This window comes from Ambystoma mexicanum, chromosome 6q (assembly GCF_040938575.1).
Source record: "Ambystoma mexicanum isolate Mex_15411 chromosome 6q, UKY_AmexF1_1, whole genome shotgun sequence".
In the NCBI taxonomy this organism is placed as follows: Eukaryota; Metazoa; Chordata; class Amphibia; order Caudata; family Ambystomatidae; genus Ambystoma; species Ambystoma mexicanum.
In genome coordinates, this window is record NC_090937.1 from 653656612 (window position 1) to 653675800 (window position 19189).

At 49.3% G+C, this 19189-nt stretch overlaps 1 protein-coding gene across 11 annotated transcripts in view; it reads right to left on the bottom strand.

Annotated features, from left to right (window-relative positions):
- BLTP1 (bridge-like lipid transfer protein family member 1) overlaps positions 1-19189 on the bottom strand; it is a 2946455-nt gene that overhangs the window by 77302 nt on the left and 2849964 nt on the right. For all 11 annotated transcript variants that reach the window (XM_069631149.1, XM_069631145.1, XM_069631146.1 and 8 more), the window contains 2 exons: positions 15379-15573; positions 15025-15159 (listed from right to left, as the gene is read on the bottom strand). In XM_069631149.1, the coding sequence (XP_069487250.1) occupies positions 15025-15159; positions 15379-15573 (330 nt within the window). The remainder of the gene's footprint in view (positions 1-15024; positions 15160-15378; positions 15574-19189) is intronic.

Genomic DNA, 19189 nt, shown 5'->3' on the forward strand with positions numbered 1-19189 from the left:
TGCTCCTAGCACAGCACACTCCACAATGTTAGTGACCAAATGACAAGTAGGCCACATGTAATATATGAGTGTGATGCACATGACAACTCACAAATACATAGATAAACAGCTGTAAGGCAACCTCACACCATGCATGTCCTGGAAGTAAAAGGTTGGATGCCAACATTGCAATGAGATGGCATGACCTACTCAACAGAAACTTGATCCTGCTGAAAATGTCACTGATGACTGAGCCTTGTACACCCACTGAACTTACCTTCTCCCCAAACCTGCTTTCTCTCCCCTGCAGGTGATTCTGGATATCCCCAGTACACATGGCTCATGACCCTTGTGCGTCATCCACACACTGCAGCAGAGCGGGCATACAACATTGCCCATGTTCGTACACAGATCTGCGTGGAGAGGGCATTTGGACTGCTGAAGGCACGATTCCGGTGCCTAGACCGTACGGGAGGGGCATTGATGTAAGCACCTGAAAAAGTTGGAAAAATTGTACTGACGTGTGCCATGCTGCACAACATCTGCTGTCGCAGGAATGTGCCACTGCCCCCCCCCCCCGATGCTCATGTGCAGCCACCTGAGGATGGGAGTGAAGGTGATGACGTGCCTGAAGGTGTTGCGCATGCACAAAGGGTTGGGCTGAGGGAGGGGAGGTTGGCCAGACAGGGTTTGATTGATGATTTTTTTTATACGGGTGATGGCTACATTTTGCACATGTCACGTGAACATTAAAGCGCACTTAATCACAATCACAACCGTCCATGCTTTGTGAATTTTGAAACGCGATTTATTCTAAGTTTAACTATCACCCCTCCCCCCAGTGAACACCAAGCACACAATCCCCCTCCGCCCCCCAGTGAACACCCAGCACACAATTCCCCCTCGCCCCAGTGAACACCCAGCACACAATCCCCCTTCCCCCCAGTGAACTCCCCACAAAAGTGCAGGTAGGTGCATGTTTGTTCTCAGGGCACCCACAACAATGCCATGTCCAACTACGATGGTCGCGGGCGCTTTCCATGTCCAGGCCCCTCTGGTGTGTGTGACCTCAGGTGGTGCATTGAACGGCACCTAGGAGAAGGCTCAAGGGATCCCTCCGTGGGTGTAGTGGAGGTTGATGGGACTGACCCAGTTGCTTGCATATGCTGCTGGAGAAGGTTGTCCCCTGCGCACTTTGGCCATGGATTCTACTTTGGCCTGTTTGGCCTCAATTACGTCCAGTCGTCCCATCACTGCTGCTCCCGTGATCAAGGGTACCTCTGGTGTGGCAGGTACCGGCCTGCCACTTGTGCGCTGTTGGTGGGGGCTGCATGGGGACATGTTGCCGGCTAGGATTGGTCTGCCGGGCTCTAAGTGCCGGTCTTCAGGGCTGCCATATGATGGTGTGTCTTCAGCTGGCTGTGGTGTGCGGACACGACGCACATGCACACCTGGGGTTTGTGCTCCCTGTGTGCCTGGCCCTGGGGTCCCCTGTGGAGTGCCCATCCCTTCAGCGTCACTGCTTCCGGGGCATGCAAATGTCCTGCCTGATGCGCACCTGGAGGTGTCACTCCCACGTCGGGCTCTGACCCACAGGTGACTCCCTCTGCATCGGGAGTCTGCATGGTGGCTTGGGGCGAGCTGGGCCGGACTCCCTGCGGATATGTGGGTGCTGCAGCAGTCTGGTTGGGCTGCGTTGTGGTGATGTGGGATGGGTCCGGCGTCGGTTCCCTTCCGTGCGGCCCCTTTGTGGGGTGGTGGTGCTGGTCGAGGCACGCTGCCTCGGGCGCAGTGATGGAGTGGCCTCCTCCCCGTCATCTTCATCCCGTGAGGTTCACTGTGTGCCTGTGGGGTAGATAGGGTGTGGATTGAGTTCAAGGCAACCTACATAAGTATCAAGCAGTTCATGCCATCAAGTGGGATTGTAGACAGTATCAATTATGCATGCCACTTGCATATTGTTCAGTCTCCATGTGGTGATTGTTGTGATGTGTGAGTGTGGAGGTACACTGCATGGGAATGTTTGTGTGACAAGAGCACATGCGGGAATGGGGTGCACTACGCTCAGGGTCCTGGGGGTGTATTCTTGCACACTCACACTCTACGTAGCTGTCCCATGGCTATGGATGTCTGTCCCCTGCCCCTTCTATTGATGAACTGCACGTGCAGGGTAGTCTAGGCGGCACTACGGTTCAATGGCTCACTTATGGGTGTCTGCAGTGCCTCACACGCATTTCATCGCATTCATTCACTCAGGGTCTGCATGTGTGGTACCCTCAGTTGCATGCATTCCGGGTGGGACTCACCTGCAGTCGGATCAATGCCATTGCCTGCCTCCGCTCCACCAATTCCCTCGATGGTGCCCATGTCCATTAGGGCAGTCATCTTCTCCTCCCAGGGTGTGAGTTCGGGTGGTGGCCCTCCTACAGTGCCCCTGCTTGCACTCCTGTGCTGTGAGAGGATGCCGCGGACTCTCACACGCAAGTCGTTGAGGCGCTTGCGACAGTCCTCGCCACCCCGGGGCACGCACCCCACTGCAGACACCCTTTGGCTGATTTTGCGCCAGATCTGTGCACGGTGCTGCCCACTGGTCTTGCGCTGCTGCAGTTCTTCATGGTGGATCTCTGCCTCCTCCACCAGTACGGCCAGCTCCTGGTCCCTAAATTTGGGCTTCCTCACCCTGTCCAGGGCTGATTTGCCCCTAGTGCATTCCTGTGACAATGTTCACTCTTCCCAGGGTCGGATGTCTTGCAGGGGCTGTGATATCTGACGGATTGTGATTTCCAAGATGGCCGCCGCTTTGTTTCCCGTTCCGGCGGTGACGCGTTTCGCAGTATGGCGGTAGCGCACGGTGCGCTGGATTTACGGGTTCTTGGACCGTTTTCCCGTCGAGCGCTATTTGCGCTACCGCCATGTCCCTGTGCGCGTGCACGCAAACTTGTGATCTGGCGGACTATCCGCTGGGGGGCTTGGCCTTAGCGCTAATTACGCTCGACAGGAAAACCACCGCATTACCGCCCAACTCGTGATGAGGCCCTCTGTAAGGTATCCAGATGAGAATTGGCAAAGTGAAAGTGAGAAAGAGATCATATTAAGAAGAGAGCAAGGAATTGTGAATAAGGTGGTCCTGCGAGGGGTTGAGTGAAATCCTGCGCCCAATCGAAAGTCTTTGATTTTTGAAGCAAAGAAAGCATGGAAAAGTAGATGAAGTTGGTCCCAGCCGAGAGGAGAGTGATCAATTGAAAGCTTTGTGTTAAAGTGGGTCTGAGTCCGGCTGGGGGGACCCGAGGTGAACCGAAAATCACCCAAGAAATTGTGCATGTGAATCCAAAGAGGAAGGGAGTGTTGGTGCTTGTTTGTCGCATCAGGCCCTCTGAAACAAGAGACTGAGTGGCACAGAGACTTTAGCACAGAATGCCCTGATGCTGAAGTTTTAAACTGCATCCTTGTGCCAGAGAAGCCAGAGTGTGTGCTAAGCTCAAGTGTTCCGCCTTGTCCCGTGCTGAAAACCTGCGGAAGGGAAGCAAACGGCTTGAATATCTTGACATATCAATTTCTTGAACACTTATTTTTGCATGGCATTGTTTCCCACAATATTTGTATTAAGAGGTAAGAATTGGCAATAGGTTTATTAGTATAGACCCTTTTGTTGTGACAGACTCGACTAGGACTGCGTTATTATTATTTGATGGTCGAAGCTTGCTCCCATCGATAGAGTTAGGATTAGATAGGTGTTTTTCAAACCCAAATGAAGTTCAATAAACACCCTTGAACTGTTATCACTTGTGTCTGTCTTACTGTTTGATACCATGCCTTCCTTACAGTCCCAAGTGGGCAAAGGAATTTAATATCAGTCCCTAGATGCAGGTTTCTGCTTGGTTCCGAAAGGATACGGGCATAGGAGCCAATACCTTTCAGTGAAAGGACAAAGATGGAAAATAAGTGTGAGAATGAGTGTCTGATGTGTATGTGTACAATTCAGAAAATAACTCTTCAAGGAATATCTGCCTCAACACCTAGGCCATCACATCGCCCATCGCACCACATGACTTGCTAGACGCCATCCGTCCTTCTCCTCCCTGCCACCTGGTACAGATGTACCACCTCCTCTGTGCCCCTCTGTATCCCACCCCTCACTGTATATTGTTTTGTTACCTCTGAAAAGTGCTCCGTTATGGATCTGTAATGTTGTATACCTCTGTAAAGCGCTCCATTGCTTCTTGAAGCCAGATCAACGCTCAATAAATACCATAATAATATGTGTGCATCTTATAAAGCACGTCATGCTGAATCCCCTGCTCTTCAAGGCACAGTAAGGAACAAGTTACTTACCTGTAACTGTTGTTCTCCAGCATGGGTCTGGCATGGATTCACATGCTCATGAATATTCCCCGTCGTCAGGCTGGGAATCCTCGGTAAAGAAAAAACCAGTATCAGTTTCGTTTCTGATCGGTCTTTCGTAGTAATAACCAATCACTGGTCTCTGCGTCATACTGACCACAGCCAATGACTGCCCTCTACCTAAGCACCGCCTCTGGCAGCCATCTTCAGATTTGGAAGCACGTGAAGTGGCAGTATGACCAAGTGAAGAGCCGCAGAGGGGTAGGCGGGAGGGTTCGCATGTGAATCCATGCCAGACCCATGCTGGAGAACAACAGTTACAGGTAAGTAACTTGTTCCTTCTCCAGCATGGGGTCTGGCATGGATTCACATGCTCATGAATAAAGAATACATAGCAGTACACACATGCACAACCACGGGAGGTGGCAAAGGCTCAACATTAAGCATCACATCAACTCAACATTAAGCATCTTACCTCCTCACCAGGCTCACCTCAGGCGAACAGGTTGCGCAGCACTGCTTGGCCGACCCTGGACTCCTCCCTGGAATCCCGGTCGACGCAGTAGAATTTCGTGAAGGTGTGCGTCGACCTCCACGTAGCAGCCCTGCATATGTCCAGCAGGGGCACACCAGATAGGAACGCCGTGGTAGCTGCGATCGCTCTGGTGGAATGGGCTCTCGGACGGCCAGGCAGCGGTCGGTTTGCCAACCGGTGACAGTACATGATACAGCCGGAGAGCCATCTGGAGATGGAAGCCTTCGAGAGAGCCTTCCCCTGATTGACAGGTCCAAAGTTCACAAAGAGTTGTGACGTCTTCCGAAAACCTTTCGTGCGGTCCACGTAGAACTTCAGCGCTCTAGCTACATCCAGCGAGTGCAAAGTCCTCTCAGCCGGCGACGAAGGCGACGGGAAGAACACAGGTAACACCAAGGGTTCGTTGAGATGAAAGTCCGACGGTACCTTGGGCATGAAGGATGGGTGCGTCCTGAGCACTACCCTCGTGTCGTGGAAAGTCAAGTACGGGGCCTTGCAGGAAAGGGCCTGGATCTCTCCCACTCGTCGTGCGGAGGTGATGGCCACGAGAAAAGCTGTTTTCCACGATAGAAACTTCAACGGGGCCGAGTGCAGAGGCTCGAACGGAGGTCCCATGAGTTTGGTCAGCACCACGTTGAGCTCCCACGCCGGGGCCGGAGCCTTCACCGGCGGGAACGATCTGAACAGTCCCTTCATGAACTCTTTCACCAGACGATGAGACCACAAGGACGTCCGGCCCGTGGTTCTGGTGTATCGGGAGATCGCAGCAAGATGAATCTTGATGGACGCGTGTGCCAGACCAGCTTTGGCCAGCGTCAGCAGGTACGGCAGCACTTGGGGAGCCGTAATCCGTAGAGGGTTAATCTTCTGTGCGTGGCACCAGACAGAGAACCTCTTCCATTTGTGTCCGTAGCATTTAAGAGTCGAGGACGCCCTGGCCTTTGCAAGAACCTCTCTGCAATCGGCCGGTATGTCGTATCCTCCAAACTCTAGCGCTGCAGGAGCCAGGCCTGCAAGTTCAGCGACTTCGGGTCGTGGTGGAGGATGGCGCCTCCTTCCCTGGAGAGTAGATCCGCGTCCGCCGGCAGCTTGATTGGCGGGGACGCCGACAAGTCCAGAAGGTCCGGGAACCATATCTGCCTCGGCCACGCAGGTGCGACGAGGATCATCCTGCACCGTGACCTCTTGAGCTGGTTGACGAGCCGGATTAGCAGAGGCAAGGGAGGGAACGCGTAGAGGAACAGGCCCTCCCAGGGGAACGAGAAAGCATCGCCCATGCTCCTCGTCTGGGGAAACCTGCTGGCGAACCTCCGGCACTTGGTGTTCGTCGCCGTCGCGAACAGGTCGATCTGGGGTGTGCCCCACCGTCGGAAGAGGCGATCCACCAGATCCTGCCGTAGTTCCCACTCGTGGCACGAGCGCAGCTCCCTGCTGAGTGAGTCGGCGATGGTGTTTTTTATCCCTGCCAGATGAAACGGCACCAGAAGAATCCCTTGGGCGACGGCCCAATGCCACAGGTCCTGCGCCTCCTTGGACAGCGCTGGGGACCTGGTTCCGCCCTGTTTCCTGATGTAAAACATGGTGGTGGTGTTGTCGGTGAAGATCCTCACCACCTTGCCCTTGAGGGACGGAAGGAAGGACCTGAGGGCCCAAAACACTGCACGGAGCTCCAGGACGTTGATATGCAGGGACTTCTCCGTCGGGAGCCAGAGTCCCCTTGCGTGCAGATTTTCGGTGTGCGCTCCCCACCCTTCTAGGGAGGCATCCGTGGTCACAGTCACCTGGTGGGCTGGGGTCTGGAAGTCCATGCCCGCCGTCAGATGCGCGCGGGTGCCCCACCACCGTATCGCTCGTCGGAAACTCTCGTCGAGCTTGATCCTTTCCTCGAAGCTGCCCGTCGTCTGGATCCAGCGCGCATCCAGGAACTCTTGCAACGGGCGCATCCGGAGCCTGCACATGGGAATGAGGTAGATGCAGGAAGACATCATCCCGAGGAGGGACTTGATGGACCTCACCTTGGCCGCGTCGGCCACCAACATCCGTTGCACCTTGCCCAAGATGGTCCTGGTCCTCTCCTCCGACGGGGAGGCCAGAAGGGACACTGTGTCGAGCCTCGCTCCCAGAAACAGTGCGACTTGCGCGGGCACCAGGTGGGATTTGGCGTAGTTCACGGAGAATCCCAGGTCCGTGAGGAGTTGGACGGTCCTTGCCGTGTGGACCATGGCGAGCTCCCTCGTCTTGGCGCGGATGAGCCAGTCGTCCAGGTAGGGGTAGACGTGAATCCCCTCGCGGCGCAGCTGCGCCGCCACCGGTGCGAGGCACTTGGTGAAAACCCTGGGTGCCGACCGTAGTCCGAAGGGAAGGGCTTTGAACTGGTAATGACGCCCTTGGACCACGAATCTGAGGAATTTTCGGTGCCCCTTTAGGATGGGAATGTGGAAGTAGGCATCCTCCAAATCCAACGACGATAGGAAGTCTCCTTCCTTTACCTCCAGGAGAAGTTGAGGGACGTGAAGTTCTTTCCTGGCCACGGGGGGGACGCGCGGGCACCTTCTTTGAAACTCGAGCGCGTGGCCCCGGGCCAGGGCGTCCAGCACCCAACGGTCGGTGGAGATGGACTCCCACACGCTGACGAAGCCCGCCAGCCGGCCTCCCACCGGGGTGCTTCGGTGGGGGCCCGACCCCACGGCCGGTTCAATCCTGCTTGGACGCGGCCTTGCCGCCTTGGCCTCCTTGGCGACGACGGCGGGGTCCGCCAGACTTGCCTCGTCCTCTGTAGGCCTCTTGCGACGACGAGCGGGCCGCTTGACGGTAGGAAGCGAAACCGCCGCCGGAACCTTTGGAGGCGCCCTTGCCTCCGCCGCTCCGAAAGGGCGTCCGCCGTTGCTGCAGTACTCCAAGGGCCCGGGCCGTCTCAGTATCCGCCTTGATGGCCTGAAGGGAATCGTCCACTGTCTTCCCAAACAGGTTGTTCCCGTCGAAGGGCATGTCCAGGACCCTGGACTGGACGTCCTGCCGAAAGTCCGTAGCCTTGAGCCATCCGCGACGTCGAAGGCAAACGCCGTTGCCCATCTGGCGGAACCCAGTGTCGGCGATGTCCGTCGCCACGGTGATGGCGTGGTCCGAGGCCACCTCACCTTCCTGCAGGATCTCAAGGGCCTCCGCCCTCTTGTCGTCCGGCAGAAAATCCAGCAGGGGAGCTATCTTGTACCAGAGCTCCCTGTCGTAGCGGGCCACGATAGCCAAGGCGTTGGCCGCTTTAATCGTCGTCACCGCCGACGAGATGACTCTGCGTCCCATGGCATCCAATTTCTTTCCCTCGCCGTCCGGCGGGGAAGTCGACGTGGAGGCCGCACCCCCCCCCGCTTTCTTCCTGGCTGCCGCGGAGACGACGGAGTCCGGGGTAGGCTGCGCCCGGAGGCATAGGGGGGCCGAGTCCGGGACGCGGTACTTTTTCTCGTACCGGTCTCTTTTCGCTGGCGTCGTGGAAGGGTTCTTGAGGAGGGAAAGGCCCTCCCAAATGTCGTCCAACAGAGGCACTGCGAGGACCGTCTTCCTCTGGGCCTCGCGCCGTTGGTAAAGGAAGCCTTCCTTTTTCTTCTCCTCAGGGCAGAGTTGGAAAAGCTCGGATGCCCTGGCGATCATTGAGTGGAACGATCCAATCTCGTCGGGCGGAGAAGCCCTGGTGGGAGGCGACGACGGAAAATCCTCGTCGTATGCCTCGTCGTCCGTACCCGTCGCTGCCGTGTCAGTCCCCGTATCATCCCCTCGGGTGGACGGGGAGGAGGGCTGGACGGGGCGCGACGGTTGAAAAGGAGGCGGTGGATGGATCCTTCTTTTCTTGGTAGGGGGAACACCAGAAGGTCCCGGTTCTGGATCCCCCGACGGGAGAGGTTCCTCCGTCGGTAACGGTAGTCTCGTCCTTATCTCGGAGCATAAGGACTGTATAGCCAACAAAATGGCCGCTGAGTTGTCTTGCGGCGCTGGCAGAGGGGAATCCGACGGGCGAGCAGGGGCCCCGTCGGTATCCTCGACGATGTCGTCGTCGTCACCTGCGTCGGGGCCCATTCCGACGGGCTGGTCTTGTTCCACGCCTAGGCCGTGGCTTAAGACCTCGATCAGTTCCTCTTCTGAGGTTGAGGCCGAATCTACGACGACGCCCTGCCCCCCCTTCTTCCCCACGGAGGGTTTCACGGGGGTCCTATCGATGGGCACGAAAGAAGACTCCCTCCGAGGAGGCAGGGAGATTCTGGGCCCCGAGGCCGCCACCACTGGTGCAGCCTCCACAGGCTGGGCCAGGGCCGCCGCGACCGTTTCGATAGAGGGCTTGGTCGAATGGATCAAGGCCTTCACCACCTTAGGTGCGCTCACCGCCTTATCCTTGAGGGAGGGGGCACTGCCACGCTCCTCCTCTGCCTTAGAGCTCGACCGGGGTCTCTCCAGGAGCTTCGCCGGGTGCTCGGCCTTCCTCTTACCCGACCCAGAGCGTTGGCTCGTGGTTGATGGTGCCGGGGAGGGTGCGCCCTGCCTGGCGCCCGTAGAGCCCGACCGTTCGGCGCTCCCGGTGCCAGCGGACTCGCGGTGCTTGGCCTTATGTTGGGCCCCCGTCGCCGGGGCGCCCTCAAAGGTCTTAGAAGACCGCTCAGATTTCTTCTTCTTCTCGCCAGACGGGCTCTTACCCTCCAGCCAGCTGGCGAGACGTTGATGGCGGTCCTTCATGGTCCGTTCTGACATGTTGCCGCAAAACGCACAGTCCTTCTCCACGTGCGTCTTGTCCCCATGAAGGCAGTAAAGGCAGAAAGAGTGTTCGTCCTCCTTGAAGACGTTCTGCAGCTGGCATCCAGGGCAGGCCCTGAACAGCTTTCCGGGCGTCGAGCTTCCCTTCTCCTGGGCCATCTCCGAGACCGGGCCTGAGAAGCTTCTGGAGTCCTCTGAAGTGTAGCTCGACGAAATCTTCACCCTTGAGGGGCACAGATGAATCCGACACGGGTCCCCGTTGATCGGATGTAGGATCGGTGGAGCTTGAGGCTCTTTTGACCGAAAGAATCGAAGTTTTTGTGAAAAAGCGCGAAAAAATAGCACTAACGCTCGAGAGCAATAGCACGAGGATCCCAACACATGAACGTGCGGTAAAAATCTGAAGATGGCTGCCAGAGGCGGTGCTTAGGTAGAGGGCAGTCATTGGCTGTGGTCAGTATGACGCAGAGACCAGTGATTGGTTATTACTACGAAAGACAGATCAGAAACGAAACTGATACTGTTTTTTTCTTTACCGAGGATTCCCAGCCTGACGACGGGGAATATTCATGAGCATGTGAATCCATGCCAGACCCCATGCTGGAGAACAGCTGATGTTATCATGCCACCATTTAATAGTACTCAATATACTGACCTTGCAAGGTTCAACAGACTCAGTATTGCCGCAGGATTCCAACATGCAAAGAGCAGGCTATCCCTATCTGAGAGTCCAGCATTTAACTTGTGTGCTAGCCACCGTGATCTGTATGTATGTTTACTTATGTTGTCTATCCTATTCTTGTGTGGATTAGTATAGTCTGTGTGTATTTGGTGTGTGTGCTGTGGCGGGTCAGAAGGGGGACGCGGACAGTGATTCACCATTTTACTGATGAATTTTCTTTGATATGGGATACCCTAGCTAACAAAACTACATAAGGTGCTCATCAGTTGTCAGTGAGAGTCCAAATATAATCTGTCCAGCGTCCAAACTAACCTATCCTAACCCTGCCACTATTTATAACTAATAACAGGAGAATGTCTCCCTTCTGCTGAACACTGCAGTTTCCAGATAGTTAACTTCAATAGTAGATCCTTAAGTAATTCTGAGTAACGGTTTGTATCAGTTTATACAGTTCTTTCACAGTTTGGTTCAACTTCTGACTTTTCTGTTTTTTCTTCTGTTGCCTTTTCTCTATTTTATTAATCCTTACATTCTTCCCAGGTACTGTTAGCCATTGTTTAGAGTTCTCCCCACTGGATGTCTGACCTTCTTCACACAGTTCACAATGTCTTATCCCTTTTTGGGTTCGATCTTTTTTCTTTCTTTCCAATTTCTCTTTCAGGTTTCAGATAGCTCTCTTCTTTAGATATACCTTCTTGGTCTGATTGTGTTTTATAGTGAACGTTCTGACTTTGGGATTCACTTCTTCTCTTATCTTGACTGGGATGAGTATGAGTACCACAACAATGATTATCAAACACTTCTCTCATGATGAATGCTTTATCCCCATTACGACAAGTATAAACGTTCCAATGTTTCTCTTTAGCTTCACTTAATATCAATGTTTTATCTTGTTGATGACGAGCATGAATGTTCAGATAATGATTATCTTTCATTTCATTCCATAGTAATACTTTATCTTTACTGTGACGAGTATGAGCGTTCCAATAATTATTTGTTGCCCACCTCCCGAGTCTTCCGTTTTCCCTGTTGTATTCAGAGATAATGTCCCCGGGTCTATGGTTTGGCCGGCACCTTCTCTCCTGTTTGTCAGAATGACTTCCCATGGCTCCTCAATTGCTTTCTCTTCAGTCCACGGTACACGCAAACCCGTCGGCACCTAGCTTGTTGGTAGCTTGAGTTTCACTATTTAATGAGCGGTATCAGCATTATTTTCGGGACGCCTGACCGACCACACTTCAGTTCTAGTTACGCCACCACTCAGTTCCTTTTTGGAAGACAGATGCATTGGGCCAGCATTTGTTTCTCTCCCTTTTCAGGTTCCCTCATGTCGGGTCTTTGATGCAGTATTTCCCTCTTTCTCGATCATAGGATGCTGCGCGTCCCCTCTTTTCTGTTCACAAGCCAGCAAGCAACTTTGTCTGTTCACAAGCCAGCAAGCAACTTTGTATCTCACTGGCTTCCCATCGCTCGGTCCAGCCTCCTCCCCCCTTCTCTTCATGACATAGCTATGGAATTTCTCATGCAGAATCTCATATTTCGTCTTCTCTGTCTGTTCTACAACCTCCATTCCTCTATGGATCTTCTTTGTCTCAGTATAAAGGTGGTTCTCTTTTAAAGGAGTGGGCAAAGCCTCTGGACGACAGTAACACATTTGGGTGGTTTCCTCCCACTTTTCTTTCCGGGAAGTGATTGACAATGTATTACTAGAGGGTTTTTTAGGGAGTTTCTCACAGGAACAGGAGTCCTTGTCCCCAAAGGGGGAGCCTCTCGCTGTGAGGTCCCATTTGCTGCAACGCCTAGAGAGGATGTTTTACGAGTGGGCTCACCTCTCTAGCCTCACAGGGTGGCTCTCCCTCAGGGAGAAAGGGCAAATTCTTGAGATTGGTCACAATGTCTATGGTGTGTTTTGAACATGCCTGTGCCGGAATCTGATGTGCGTGTGAGTGTTTATTTTGTGTTTCTGATGTGTCAGGTGCATGCTCCTCAAAATATATATACATTTTGTAATTATCAAAATGTATTATCTAAGGATTGCTTCAAGCAATTTTGTCAATTTCTGATACATGCTCCAGTACACCATAAGGTCTACTTGCATACCAAAAATCTTAGTACTTAATGCAGAAAATGTAGTGATCTTTGTCCCAAAAGTAAAGGTTGTCCAAAACTTAAGGTTGGCCAAATTTTGAGCATTTCATTGACAAGATAAATTGATTTATATAGCAAACAGATTGTATGTGCCCAATGTAAAGTTTCATTTAACCATGGAGGGCTTAGTGGGGTAATATTATTTAGGCTAATCGTTACTTGATACTTTATAATTTGTAGAAGTGGTTTAAAAAATAATGACACCAAAAAGCTATGAGTTATAGGGGTTCTTTGCTTGAAAAGGGAACTCAGTGATTTAAAAAAAAAGGTGTTGGCTTTTCTCAGAGTTGTCCTCTTCAACCTTATAAACTCTTTAAACTTTCTGTTCATTTGCAGTTGCTTTGAGAAAGTGATGATGTAAATATTATCTCAACATGACTCTGACCTGGATGGTATTGTCTGTTTCCAAATACTCTAAAGTGGCTATTCTATGCATGTCATGCATTACAAAACTCATAATAAATAACTCTTGTATGTGCTTGCCACAGAAATGGGGCCAACCTGCATTTTGCAAGTTGAAATCCTGCTGGACCGACTCAGCCCTTCATGCTTCTAAGGTTGGACCATAAAACTCCAACAAATGGGTAATAAGAACAGCTATTATAATAGTGTTCACATACTGTAGCAATCAGGCATGGAGAGCTATACAAATATGCAATGTATTTCTCAGATATATCACCTACTATCCACGATAGAAGCATAACTTGGAAGGGAAATGCACAAGTGAATAAGCATGCAACATTGCCCTTTTTGCAAAACGGACGTAGTCCATTTTCTTAAAAAAATTACACACCACCAACATTCATCACAAGTAAACAAGAAACCTTTCCAAAAACATGTTGCATAATATTAATATGAGTGCTTATGTGTCATGTATTGCTCCCGTTCCTGCCACTTGGGGGCCTGATTTGGGGTTTATTCCCTTCTGGACCTCATGTGACAGTGCTGTGGTGAATTGGGAGCGCAAAAGCCATATTTTCCATGTTACTTCCCTTCTGGATCCATTCCAGGTTTTTGGCAGCCAGTATGCTGCTTTATTCTAAAGACTATGCTTCCCAGAATGCCTGGCCCCAGGTTTTTGGCAGTCAGTATGCTGCTTTATTCTAAAGACCATGCTTCCCAGAATGCCTGGTCCACTGCTTCATCTCCACCCTTTCAAGACAAGATTGGGTGGAAGATAAGCAGCACCTGTGGCTGGCAGATGCAGCAAGCAGAACACCTGAGGTGTGTGCTATTTAGACAGCTTTAAAAGCCTCCGTTTACTTCAGTCCAGCGCTGGTCATTGATGCAGTGTTCATGTTGTGACTGGTCCCTTGTTCCTGGTTCTTAGCACAGTGTCTAGTTCCTAGTTTCTTATTTATTGTTCCCTTTTTCCTCTGGATTTTGAATTATTAGTAATTTCTGCTTCCGGGATTCCCCTTCTGTCTTCCTCTGTTTTGCAGTCAGCACTTCCCAGTGCTTTCCTTTTTCTGTGCAGCCCAGTTTGTCTGTGTTCTTTATGCCTTTGCCTTATTCAGCAGCGAAATCTTGATCCTTTAGTCGGTATAGAGTGTTAATAACAAAAATAAATAAAGACAAACATTTTCAGTGACACCAAAATAATGAAAATAATTTCAACATTTTTAATAAAAGTATATGTGGGGGGTGGGGTAAGGGATACAAAAAAGGGCAGGGGTTACTAAAATGAGGGAAATGGGGTGCCCCCATATTTTTTTGTTATTTAGGTGTCACTAAAAATGTATGGTATTTATGGTGTCGTTTTAAACACATGGAACCAATTTTTTCACTCCTCATTTATACATTTAGTATTTTGTCCGGCTTGACTTTCTTTCTGAGTGGATGAGGGATTCACCCTTGTAATTAGTTTTCCTTGCTCCTGTTCCTATAATATCTCTTGGAGTCTGTTCCAGGTTTTCTCTCCCTTTGTTCCCTATTGATTGGTGTAGTGTGCTGTTGTAGCTAGCTCCTGTGTGAATGCCTATGTTTTCCTCACTATTCTATAAACACTATTCCTACTTGTCCCTTGTCAGGAGTCTGATGTATTAAGGTATATTCCCTTTGCTGTTATAGCCTTTCTCTGTCCCTGTTTGATCAACAGGGTTCGTGGGCCTTGCTGACATTTCAGGTGGTATTTCTCGCCCTCATAAGTATTGTATTTAAGTTACCTTACCCAATACCATCAAGGGTGCTAGCTCACAGATCCTGTTTTTGCATGCTCTGTATGTGGGCTTAGCGCTGACAGTGCCTGTTACAGCAATTGTGGGTGAGGAGTTTGCTGACTTTCTTTGTAATCATAAGGAGCTTCTTAGCGCTTACCCCACATCCCATTCCATATATTTGTATTCTTATCACACTCTACTTGCCCATCATGGGTTTTAGTGTACATGTGTCTTAGTTACGGAGTGCATGCTGTCTGACTCAAAGCTATTTACTGTGTGATCTTGTGCACATTTCCCTTGCCATATTCACTTGCCTTTGTCCTCTCATGACATTAAGGAAACAAAACAGATCCAAAATGGAACAGTAATTTAATGATACATACTGATACATAATGATACATACTGAAAACAAACAATACAATAATAAATGCTTGGATATTTACCTTTCTCTTTTTCTTTTAAATAGGCAGACACCAAATCATGCAAAAACATGATTAGTTCAGCATCCATTGTCACACAAATATGATCTGTAAATTCAGTAACCACGCTGCACTCCACATTTGGCTTGCTGTTGGCATCTGTAGCAATAACAAAGGTCACATTTACAAATTTCCTTACCAACCAATGTATGCATGCAATGAAATCAAAAAGATTCTAAAATGAAGAGATATTTTTGGGTATTATTTTTTGTTTTTCCTGAGCATTGGTGCTCAATGCAATTGTTACTATGACTGATGCAAAAAAAACCACAGAAAGTAAACTTCTGAGGGTACCAGAATGACCCCATTCATACATACCTTGCAGCAGAGGTTCCTGTGGTTGCTGGACGTGAATGGATTTGAAGTCCAGCTGCATCCTTGGCAAAGCAAAAATGGTTTCTGTTTCATGGTTGTAATTGGTATTGCCTCGAAAAGAACTTATCAAGCTTGAATTTTTTACTTCTGTGCTGCTTTCTGTATTATTAGCGTCAACATTTCGAAGCAGGTTAAGCTCTGTAGGAAATTAACAAAGAGATAAGTCATTTGGCTTCAGTACACATCAGTGAGTTAACAGTAATGGAAGCTCAATGCATTAAAACCAGTAGTCATTCTGATGTATTTCTCTAATTTATGAAGCCCAAAATAGAACATACTGTAAGAAGAAAACCATGCATTTATTTACATAATTTATATAGCGCTTTTATACAAAGAGCTTTACATGGTATAGAACATTGGTACAATATTAGGAGAAAAGCAAGGACACGACTCACAAAACAAGACATAAATAATGGAACTTGGAGAATTTAAGAAACCGAATAAAGCAAATGGAGTTTCAGATGCTTTTTAAACTTTGACAGGTTAGAGCAGGAACGAATTTGACGAGGAAGTGAGTTCCATAGAAGAGGAGCTAAAAGTTGGACCAACCGAAACCTAGAAGCAGCACAGGTGGTTGGGCGCAGAACCAACAATTGAAACTGAGAAACAGAACATCTATTTGTGAACATAAAGTTGTCTCACTTCTACCAGGAGTATCTCCCTTGTCTTGTTAGTGCTTCTGTGTTTTGAGTGCTTATGTGATCCACACCCTGATGGTTGTACTGGCGTGTTACAAAACAATATAAAATGAAATAAAATAAACATTTCACGAAGGGTGCTACAAAGAAATTAAAGTGCATACATAAGGGGGAGCTAAAGCATGAATAGACCTAAAGACTATGCATAAAAAGTGAAACTCAAAACGCTGCCTAATAGGAAAGCCAGTGGAGACAGGCAAGATGAGGGAAAATACTAGCAGACCAGGGAAGGCAGAAAAGGATACGAATCGCTGAGTAAAGAATAGAATCTAAAAGAAGCAGCACATAATTAGGCAGACTGACATATATGGAGCAACAATAATTCAGACGTGAAAGAACTATAGTTTGAAGACGCGTTTCAGTTGAAGAAAACGTAAGAAGAGAATGGAATTTTCAGATATTAAAAAGATGAAACTGGCAAAAAAAAGAAACTGTTAGGGAGAATTCTCTTATAAGGCTAATTTCCCAAACCTAGTGAGTCCCCCAGCAGCTTTGCTGGATTTTTGGGGTTTGTTTGTTCTCCTGCTAAGAGTGAGACTCTTTTCCTCCCACTCTTAGGCATGATTTGAGGTATGTCTTTGACTCTTTGTGTGCTTATGGGCTATTGGGTCTTTTACTCCATAGGGTATCATCTATTTTTCATGTGTGTTACACAGCACCCTCAGTGCAGTAACACAGAGGTGTCATAGTGACCCCCAAACATAGACCCGATACCCTGGGACTGACTACTGTCTCCCAGGGCATGTAAAGTCACCATTGACTTTACTAGTCCAAAATTGTGAGCAGAACCAGTACAAACCATCATATTGTGGAAGTACTGGAAGGGGTTAATTCGATTGCCCCTGGGTCTGTTTCCAAGGGGGCACTGTCCAGTCCCCCCTTATGGAGTTTCTGGCTGGTGGCAGTGGTTACCACACTAAATATTCCATGGTTGGGTCTTTTTGCCAGAACTCTTTTCTAAAATGGCGTTCGTGTCTGTCTCTGTAACTCCAACCAAGGTCGGGCCCTTTGTTCCACTATTTTGGCGGGCTTCTCCACAGAAGCCCTCCAAATGGTGTCACTCTGTCTGGGTTCCACAGGATGTGTGGGGAGGAGAATTGGCACCCTGGACTGCGTTGCCTTAGCAACTCAAGTCGCACTCTGTTCTGATTGGCACAGTGGTGAGCCGCCCGGCTCACCACTTAACATGTTTGAGTGACAGCTAGGCTGTTGAATGGGGGTTTTCTGCATAAAAGCAGGGCTTTTGGGACTGGAACTTCAGAAGTCGCCACAGAACCTAAGAATCCGAAGAGGGAAGAAGCTGAGCCATCTGCAACAACGACACCACCGGTGGAGCCATGCTGCAACAAACTCACCACTTTCCCAACGACAAGAGAAGATCTTCTGCTGGACGAGTCTTCTTCCTTTGAGCTGGTGGGATCAACCAGTTCGCCCCTTTCGCCTTCCAAAGACGTCTCTTGGTCGAATCGCCCGTGCCAAGCACCCCGGCGGCCGCATAGCCAAGCTTCACCACTTTGACCGCGAATAAAAGGAACGCACCTTTTAACCGACGAACTCTGTGACTGGTTTCATCCATGTGCAGTGCATCGACTCCAAGTTTCCTCCTCGGTGAGATCCTCTCTTCCACTGGTCGAAAAAACGAACTGCAATCACTGCCAGGAACAACTGCCACCGCTGGATCTTCCTCTCTAAGGTACTGTCTTCTGCCTAGCCTCCCTTTCCACAGATTGCTAAAGGTGACCCTTAAATCCTTGGCTTTCCAACTGGGTTGGCCCCAGACCTTCTAACTTTACTTCTCGAATCACTCCAACCTCTTTTGAACATTCTGCAAAGACTTTTAGTGCATTTTAAACTGTGTGGTCTTGGACACATTTCGTTTTGCTCCATTTAAAGTGGGCCTGACCTATGAACTTTGGCTCTACAGTGTATACTGCCTTTACGCCCTTGCTTTAAACTTCTAAAAGTGTTGGGAACTGTTTTATTTTTATGCCCTGCCTTTTTCTCTCCCTTTAACTTAACTATTGGAGTGCCATCTAGGTTACGCGCTCACATCTGTTTTAACAAATAGTGGTGTTTTAACTCTGACTTATCCAATAGTTATCAAGGGAGGCGTTTATACTTTAACTGACTGTGTTTTAACTTGCTTTTGATTTAGAGTGCTAGTCTATTTCCGAAAGTTTGTTTTAAATAAATAATTATATACTTTTGATACAAAGCTCTGGTCAGAGTTTGTTTGCTCTACTGTGTTTTTAGCCCTATTGTGTATACTCTATATACTGCCCTACTCTTCTTGAGAGAAGTCTGACTGCTCAGCCACAGCTACCAGGTAAATCTGCATGGTACAGACTGCTACCAATTGGGTTTACTGCTTACTCCTGTAGTCTTAATCTTCTTGCAGTGGTCCCCAAAGGAACTGCACAGGATTCTGCCTAACAGAAACAAAAAGAAGACCAAGATTTCGAGCTTGAGAATTCACAGAAAGCTATAACTGAGAAGCAGAGATAGTTAAGGAGGGCAAAATAGAAAAGTTAGCTGAAAGAAATAAACTGTTATTTTTGGATTTAATTAGAGAAACCAAGAAGCCATGCAAGACCGGACGGGACAAGCAGAAAGGTGATGATTAATTGAAATTGTTAAATGATGCGAAAAGAAAGAAAAATCTGCGTGTCATCAGCGTATAAATGAACATGAAAGCCAAAGTCAATAACCAAGGAAGATAAAGAAGAGGTGTAAAGACAGAAAACAAGAGGGCTCAGGACAGAGCCCCGGGGAACTCCAAAATAAAGAGGGAAGGACTGAGGAGTAGAACATTTCCAGGAGACAATGAACGAACGATTAGACAAATAAGAGTGAAACCAACGAAGAAAAGAATCAGAAAGACCCAAAGAATAGAGCTTGGAAAGACGAATAGAATGATCAACTGCGTCAAAAGCAGCCCTAAGATCTAGCAAGTTTGTGATGTCGTGCATGAAGACTAGAATCAGAGACAGAGGGGAGAACGGTTTCTGGAGAAACCCAGAACATAAGCCAGATTGAGCAGTGGGGAGACGATTGCT